Source organism: Sphaeramia orbicularis, chromosome 7 (genome assembly GCF_902148855.1).
Source record: "Sphaeramia orbicularis chromosome 7, fSphaOr1.1, whole genome shotgun sequence".
In the NCBI taxonomy this organism is placed as follows: Eukaryota; Metazoa; Chordata; class Actinopteri; order Kurtiformes; family Apogonidae; genus Sphaeramia; species Sphaeramia orbicularis.
The window spans coordinates 39,731,907-39,740,806 of record NC_043963.1 but is presented as its reverse complement, the minus strand read 5'-3'; the positions used below and the strand labels follow the sequence as shown (position 1 = coordinate 39,740,806).

Sequence of the window (8,900 nt, the reverse complement as noted above, 5' to 3'; positions counted from 1 at the left end):
ACAGACGGACGTAAATTTGACTCATCCCGTGACAGGGACAAGCCTTTCCGGTTCAAGATTGGCAAACAGGAGGTGATCCGAGGCTGGGAAGAGGGCGTAGTGCAGGTATGAACTCTGAAGAAAAATATCACATACATTATATCACAAACATCATGTTACAAGGGATATTGTATCAGCTAACAAGGATGATATTAATAATGTAGAAATATTAGAAATTACGGGATAACCAGGGATTAATAGCAAACAAATAATCAGTCCAATGAGGTACAAACACATTCTAAATAAGATGTAGTTACATATTTATATGTTGTACTGGGCAGCCCTCATTGTGCACATCCCATAGAATGATCCAGTATGAAGACTGTCAGTGGTACTTAATGACTACTTCTAAAAGACGGTGCTATTTAGCCAGTTAAAACTACATAAATACCTGATTATATACACTTATGGAACATTGGGCAACTAGAATTACACACACTATAATAATGTATTCACTCCTAATAAGATTTTATCCAAAAAAGCCAGTCTTACTCAGTTGCAGTTTGTCAATAGAGGGCGGTAGGGTGCCACCCCACCTGCCTCACATGAAGAAGAAGACGACAGCAAATAACATAAAATAATTTACAAAAACATGAATATTTAAATAAACGAGCCATACATGATACAGCCCATGGGTACTTTGTATAATGTGCATTCAAGGGTAGTTTAAAAATATTTTTGGTCATTTAGAGAGGAGTCAAGTGACGTGTTTCCTGTTGGGGTGCAAAAAAACGTGCTCAAGGCTCTCCCTTTACCATAGAGTCACGTTATAAATGGCGCATGCGCAGTAGACCCCCTCCAATACAAGAGATAGGAGAGCCTCAGGGCACCATCCACAGGAGTAAACATCACATTCCCAAAAGAATCAAGACCTTCCTCAGACATGCAACGTCCCAAGATCATCTAAACTGGGGGTGAACACACTTTTTCAGCCTGTGAGATACTTTTAAAATGACTCAGACAAAATGATGTACGAAAGAAATCTTACATGCCAATACTGACCAATACCAATGTATTGCTGATATGTTGCATCCTGGAATAAACAAGACAAATAATCAAATAATCAGAAAATAATGAAATAAATAAAATCATTCCTTACAGCCCTAGAAGTAAAACCTACTGCATATTTACATCATCCATGAATCTAAATACTTTATTTGTGATTTCTGTTCATGAGTAGAACATGTTAATACAGGCAGACCCTAGATCAGGGGTGTCAAACTCGTTTTAGTTCAGGGGCCCATTAAGCCAAATTTGATCTGAAGTTGGCCAAACCAGTGAAATAATAACATAATAATATAGAAATAATGTTAACTCCAAACTTTCCTCTATGTTTTAGAGTGAAAAAAGTAAAATTTCGTGATGCAAATGTTTACATCTACCAACTATCCTTTAAAAAATGTAAATAACATGAACAAACTAAAATTTCATAAGAAAACTAAGTGTAATTTTAGCAATATCATGTCTCAGTTTATCATTTGCACATGTAAATTACAACTTAAAGATCACAGCGGATCAACAAATGCACAAAACATTTAATAATAGGCAGAATACTGGTAAACTTGCACTTCAGACATTTCAAAACATTCATTTTTGTTCAGGTTATTCACGTTTTTGTGAAACGATAGTTTGTTTTATTGTTACAGTAAAGTGTTATGAAATGAAAATGAATTGTTACAAAGGTAAAAATTTGGAGTTATGAGTATTTATAGGTTATTATGACAGTATTTTACAGATCTGACCCACTTGAGATTAAATATGTTTGTATGTGGAACCTGAACTAAAATGATTAATGTCTTCAGTGCAATTTTTGCATTTCACAAATTCATCCCAGGGGCCAGATTGGACCCTTTAGCGGGCCGGAGTTGGCCCCCAGGCCGCATGTATGAGACTTCTGCTATAGAGAAAACATGTGAAACTAAATTGTACTAAATGGGCTTCATCACCTGAGAGAAAAAAGCCCATGAAATTTACTGTGTAATAGGTAGGTAATTCATCTGCAAGAATGTATGATATTGACATGGTTCCATTATTGAACGTCCCCTCACCAAGGCTTCCATTAACGCTGCGAGCTGTGGGCCAAGGCACTTCTATATCTCACACAGTCAGTCCTGCAGCATTCAGATGAGGCAGCCACTCAATGGCGCTGTCTCTCTGAAGGTCCTCTAGATTCATGAGGCCAGAGCGTAATGTCCTGTACATTCGCAATCTGCAGGTGTTTTAACTACTGAATAAAGTGCCTTAAAGGTCAACAGTGAATAAGAGGAAAGAAATGCAAAAAATGTGTGCAAGCAGTAAAGACATCTGCAGTGTTTGAATTATGCAGCATGTATAATTTAGATTCCAGGTTCCCCTATTACTCTCCTGAGAGCCGGTCTTACTGTCCCCACTTATTTAATTTCCATCTTAGACTGCTCAAAGTACATTATGATCCAATCAAGTGTGTCTCGACAAGATATTTCACATGACCCCTGTTTGACCCTCTGCTTCACTAATGTTTCAGATGAGTGTCGGTCAGAGGGCCAAGCTGACCTGCTCACCTGACTTCGCTTATGGAAATAAAGGCCACCCCGGCATCATCCCTCCTAATGCCACCCTCATCTTTGACGTTGAGCTGCTGAGTTTGGAATGAAACACATCAGCAGGGTGTGATTTGTTTTGTGTAAGTAATCTGCAACAAACTTCAACCACGTGGCCTCTGCGAATTAGCATGATTCAGCTACAAATCACAAATGTACAGTTTCATCTATAAACCACTGAAAAATGTTGTTCAGTGTTACTCAAAGCACATATCTGTCATGTCTTGTTATGTCCAAAGATGTTTATTTTAGTGTGAGAGATGAGTAAAGCAACAAATGTTCAATTGTATGTTAAGATAAGATAAGATAAGATAAGATAAGATAAGATAAGATAAGATAAGATAAGATAAGATAAGATAAGACTTTATTTCATTGTGGGGAAATTTCACAAAATATGTAAGTGCAGTGTGAATCTTCAATGACAGCATTCTGACCTTTTCTCTTAAGAACTGCTCACATCAGTGAATTGATTATTAAAATAGTTGCTAATTCACTCATTAGGTAATAACTATGATCAGTTGAATGATCATAAATATTAAATGGAATTCATTTCATGTAGCTTCTAGCACTCTCTGTGACAAAAGAATAAACCAAACATTGCGGCAAATTATTTAATCGGGATGAATTTTGTTCTAAGGAAAATAGCATTAATTATTATATTAGGCAAATCTCCATGCAAATATATTTCATATATTAACTGAATTGTCAAAAAAATCTACAAAAGTGAATGTGAAATGATGTGTTTCTCCAAGTATTATGGTTATGCAAGTATTTAAGTGTTGAGTTAGACTGTGCTTTCATAACATACAACCTGAGCTGCTGATTTAGGAGCTGATGGATATATGAGGTGGTCTATATTAGTCAAAAACGTAAAGCAGACTTTAACTTAGGTCTCCCAAACTGAATCACAGGCATTTGCTACTACAGCTTTTCATATGTTTTTTTTTTTTTTTTCCCAACCTTTCACCTTTTCTATACTTAACTTTTTGTAATATTTGTAAAAAAAAAATTTCAGAATTCCCTTTTCATACAAATTGTAAATGTGAATAAAACATCTGATTGGAAATGCACCTATTGATACAATCAGGGCTACTTGGAAGGAAACACTGGACAACAACAAAAATCTTTTCATCTACTGCTGGAAGAAAAACAGATTTGCTGATTCTAAATCTGAAATCAGAATCATTCCAGTCTGCCAGGAGTTATGCGGACACTAATTTTACAGTCTCACATTAGCATCTTTTATCATCTTTTATTCACAGTTTGAAGGTAATGTGTCATTAGCCTCATAGCATCATTGCCTAAGTCATATTTTTCAGGTCATAGCCAGTGGTGAATAGTGAATCAGCAGTGTTAGGAGAGTAAAGTTTTTACAGATATCACAATTTGGTCAAATATATGACTTTTAGCAGTTATGCTATGAGGCTAACGATGTGCTAAACTGGTCAAATTTCCTTCTAAATGTGAACATGAAAACCAGTGAACATTAAACCTCCGTATCAGTGTCCATCAGACTGGCTGTAAATTGTTCCACAGTGTTCCAGACAGTGTGTCTTGTTCCTGTGGGTTTTGACAGTTTCCCACTGTATGAATCAACATTAATCACCATCGTGTTTGCGTTGAAGTCCCTTTGTACCTGGTTTCCATTTCATAAATATCTGGATGAAATCGTTCACCATGTTAATCATTCTGCAGCTCATATTCATGTTCATATGCTTTTATCATGTCCTCAACTAGTTGATCAGCATTTGAGGTTCTGTGGAGCCCAGAAAATTCTGCACCTCCACAGTGAATTGTAAACTGTTAATCCTATAGAGTTGACCTTTGAGGGGACTATGGGATCACCAATGAGTTCTCCAGTCCGGGGTCTGATAAAATTTGTCGCTTTCAGATTTGCATCACTTTGACGGCACCACATTTTTCTTTCAGATATTGACCACCATCTAAATTTTCATCACCTTACTAAACTACCAAAGCACTACTGTGATATGCTACTAATAGGGATAAACTGACTTGTAGGTTGCTCAAAATCTTGAGGTTCTGAAGAAATTCTGATTTCAGAAATGGAATCAATGTCAATGATTCAGGTCGAATAATTTATGAAACATCTAGTAAAATCAGGTATTTTTCTTCCAGTAGCAAAATCATCGTTGAGTAGTTTCATAAGTTGTGTTTATCAGTGTAATTGCGTACCTTATTGACTAATCTTGAAAAGGTTACATTTAGGCTGAATCCCAATTCACCCCTACCCCTCCATTTTGCATATTCACGTGAAAGGGTAGGGGTCAAGGTTATTATTGTTAATGAAAACTAATGAAATGACGAAAACTAGAATTGAAAAAACATTTTTGTTAACTGAAATAAATAAAAACTAGAATTGAAAAAACATTTTCGTTAACTGAAATAAATAAAAAGCATAATTAAAAGAAAAAATGATAACTAACTGAAACTGTATTTTGTGTTTATAAAGCTAACTAAAACATATAAAAATTATGGATAAAATTCCCTTTATTTTCGTCTTTGTCAGTGTCAGTGTCGGATTGATACGAAAGCGATTTATTTCCCTCAAATAATTTTAACTGTTGGCACCATATGACATTTAATGGTCTGTCACTTCTCATCACTTGTCGTTTAGAGTCGTCTTCTGGTCCCCACTCTACCTGGAAACATGGAGACTAAAGTTGGGAGAAATCAGCAGAGTCCTGTCTGGGATTTATTTGAATTCGACGGCGAAGAAGATAAAAGATATTTAAAAAAAACTATAACTAAACTCAAACTAAGCATTTAGAAAATAACAGCAATTAATAAAAACTAGCAAACCTGCTCTAAAAACTAGTTAAAACTAACTGAATTAGAGAAAAAACAAGTCAAAACTAAATAAAACTAAACTATGATGAAAAATCCAAAACTATTATAACCTTGGTAGGGGTGTCCCGATTCTTGATGAGTCAGAGGGGAAAGGCTAAGGGGGAGGGCTGTTTGGCCCTCAAAACTACACTACAAAAGGAGGGGTATGAGAAATCTCCCATAATTCTATCTGAATCATCGGCAACATGGAGGCAAACGCAGCCCAAAAAGTGCAGCAGTGTGATGAAAGAAACACACAAATGTACATATTTTCTTTGTAAACAACTTAATCATTTGATCACCCATTTAATGCTGTTTCAATGTGTTATAGACCCCATTTCTGCAGTTTGTGGTTTATAGCCGCAAAAATGCAACAGACAGTTACAGCTGCTGTCGGCATGGTGAATTCTTTCAGAAACAAAGTTTTCACATCTATTTGTTGTGGCATGGATGACTGCTGATTATGTAACAGGTCTGGCAGGGTTGTCCCATTTCATAAGGAAATGTTTTACCCCTACCCCTTGCAATTCTGTTTCAAGGGGTAGTGCCAAGTGCAAGGGGGAGGGCTAAGGGGTGAATTGGGATTAGGTCTTAATATTGTTTTTCAACCTTTTTATGTTAAATATTGTTACCTTGATAAATGAATACAAACAATAAGCATTTTTTTTTTTTTGTAATTTAAATGTAGTATAGTTTTTTGTGTGGGTGTTATTGACTGTTTCCAAATTGTTCAAAGTTGTTCCAAAATGCCCCAGAGTTGTATTTTGTCTGCAGAACAAACCAGGCAAATGTTGGTGCCATTACCTATGCTACTGTTCCCTCTGTTTTGTGCCAACCCTTTTCAATTCATTTCCATTTCATTATATCTAAATCTTAGTTGTACCCTTTTAGAGCTTCAGAGGACAGTAATATCTTTGATAAAAAAAAACAAAACAAAAAAAAAACCCCTCCACCTTTTTTGGTGAGATTACCAGTGGGCTGAATTCCAAAAAGTCTCATTAGTGGATTCAGATCACAGACAGATCAAGCCTCTCTCTCATTAGACTCATGAGGTCAAATTCGATAGCTGAGAGTAAAAGTAGCTGTGTGATTTAACCCTTCTGCGGGGGATGGGTGAGGTGCACTTGAAACATGCTGTTATTTATTTCTATGCTGAGTCTTCTTGCATCTTGTCTTCACAGGTGACTTCCTACCTGGGTGACTTGGAGAGAAGCTAGGAGAGTCTGCACTCCATTCTATAAGAGGCTTGAGTCTATAGTTTCAATAAGTTTATGGTCATTATTTTATCAAACTATTACAGTTTGTGTTATTTTGTCTCTGTGACCCAATTATTTATACTTTTCCATCATATTCTTCTTCCTAAAAACTATGGGCCATAACCTCACAAACCTCCATGTTCTTAATCTTGAATTTTTTGAAATGCGCTTTACTTTTTGTGTTTTTACAAGTGTTGGTTGTGCATGGTTACGCTGACAAGTACAAAATACCAATGAACCACTAGCAGTGACATTCAAGAGTCAATGCATATGAGTATTATAATGTTTGAAGGCCGGCGCTTACATTATGTTATATTATAAGGGGAAAAAAGTATACAAATGAAAAGCACACCACCTAAGACGGAAAATGATGACAAATGAAATGAGTTTTTAATGAAAGAGGAAAAGGCATAGATTTACTAAAGTGTCAGGACATGGGAATAAACACAGGAACCTAGTTTGCACCATAAATCTTTATTTAAATTGTGAAGTCTAGTGTGAGCTGAGGAGCGATAATTGGAGAATCAATCACAGTTCTAACGTGTGCCTCAAATATTCTCGCCACACACAGTTACTACTTTGCCCTTTTTTGCATGTTCTGGGCCTGTTGGAAATCTTAGTATGTACATGTTGGAGGCTTTGCATCTGATTTATTATTGCCTTTCATCATGCCAAGTCTTTAAACCCCATTTAAAGCCATACACAGGTTGAACAAGTGCAAAGATAGGATTCACAGCGATGCATATCAATTGGAGTTGGTTATTCTTTTCTTAGAAAAAGGGAAATGCTTGAAATTTACAAAAATGGGGTTGAGGAATCAATCAGATTGTGACCTCCTCCCATCTTATTTTGTGTAACAACTTCAATTATGTATTTTTCAGATGCCAACTTTCTATCTCTAAGAATCAACAAAGCTAGTGTAAAACATATTAAGATAGCTTGTGTGGGTTTTTTTTTCTTCTTTTTTTCTTTTTTTTCGGTGTGTGTCAGTGAAGTACCACTCTGCCTACCTGGAGTCTGTGTTATGGTAGAAAAATGCTGACACACAGGCATCTCAGTAGTTTTTGTATCACAGATAAATAGTTTTAAATGGAGTTTAAATGAAGACAAGTAATATGCTGGCCTGGCTGTCAGATATTGACCATTGCTGTCGATGTTACATATTGGCGAAGCTGCAACCGGTGTTTCAGCAGTCCACCTCTGTACTGTGTAGTTATGTGCTGATATGTTAGTGTTTGCAGGCTAAACCAATGATGATGATGATGATATATTTAAAATAAATGAAGTGCTCTCCACCTGTCGTCAGTAGATTTCTTCCTACTTGATTTTCAGTGTTCTGGGGGGAAAAAAAATTATTTGTGGGAATGCTTCACTGAATTTTTAGCTGAAATGGGTCGTAGCTGCACTGAGTTGTGAAACCCACTTATGTTTCTTAAAATAATTTGACATTGGCTTGGCACTGTTATATAGTCACCCTATCTGGGTACACAATACGAAGCAACTACTAAGCTTTCAAAATGTTTTGTCCTGTGATTGTTTATAATATTTATGATACAAACTGCATATAGGCCTATTTTTTGTAAGAATTGACATTACAATTTCTTAATAGATAAAGTGTATGATAGATAAACATTAGTTTCAACAAAAAACATCACTATATCAGTATTACGTTTTGATTTATTCTGATTAAAATAATGACAACTCTAAAGTTTTTCAAATGCAGAAGATATAGCCAGTGGAATTAAAAGGTGTTACGCTTTGATTCCGTTTTTTAAAAAAAAGGAAAAAAAGTGTTGTCATTTATCAATTACACAACAATATTCAGTCCATGGATACAGTCAGACTTTTTGTCAGTTTGACAGATTGTTTTCAAGATTAAATAAATCACTGGATGTCTTCATGGAAAAGGCTTTGTTATCTATTTAGGTTTTTCTGAAAATGGTATATTTATGAATTTGCCTTTTGTCTGCAGATAACTGGTACTTAATTGGGTCAAATTTTTGTGAAAAAGATTTGGACCTGGATGGACCACATGGATGAAAAAAAAGTTGTGTGTACAAATTATTTTTATCTATTAAAAAGTTCAGTTGTATTTTCTTCTCACAGTTGCTAATATTCTTGACCTCAGTTTGATTCCACAGTAGTTTGAGTATTTTACTTTCTACTACATTTCAAAGGG

General features: G+C 35.6%; 1 protein-coding gene across 1 annotated transcript in view; it reads left to right on the top strand.

Annotated features, from left to right (window-relative positions):
• The window catches only part of fkbp1ab (FKBP prolyl isomerase 1Ab), an 11,195-nt gene extending 3,174 nt beyond the window's left edge, over window positions 1-8,021 (top strand). The window contains exons 3-5 of the mRNA XM_030139176.1: window positions 1-105; window positions 2,543-2,701; window positions 6,647-8,021. The exon at window positions 1-105 is cut by the window's left edge and continues 8 nt beyond it. Coding sequence (XP_029995036.1) covers window positions 1-105; window positions 2,543-2,671 — 234 coding nt within the window. The 3' untranslated portion in view covers window positions 2,672-2,701; window positions 6,647-8,021. The remainder of the gene's footprint in view (window positions 106-2,542; window positions 2,702-6,646) is intronic.
• The last annotated feature ends 879 nt before the right edge of the window (window positions 8,022-8,900 follow it).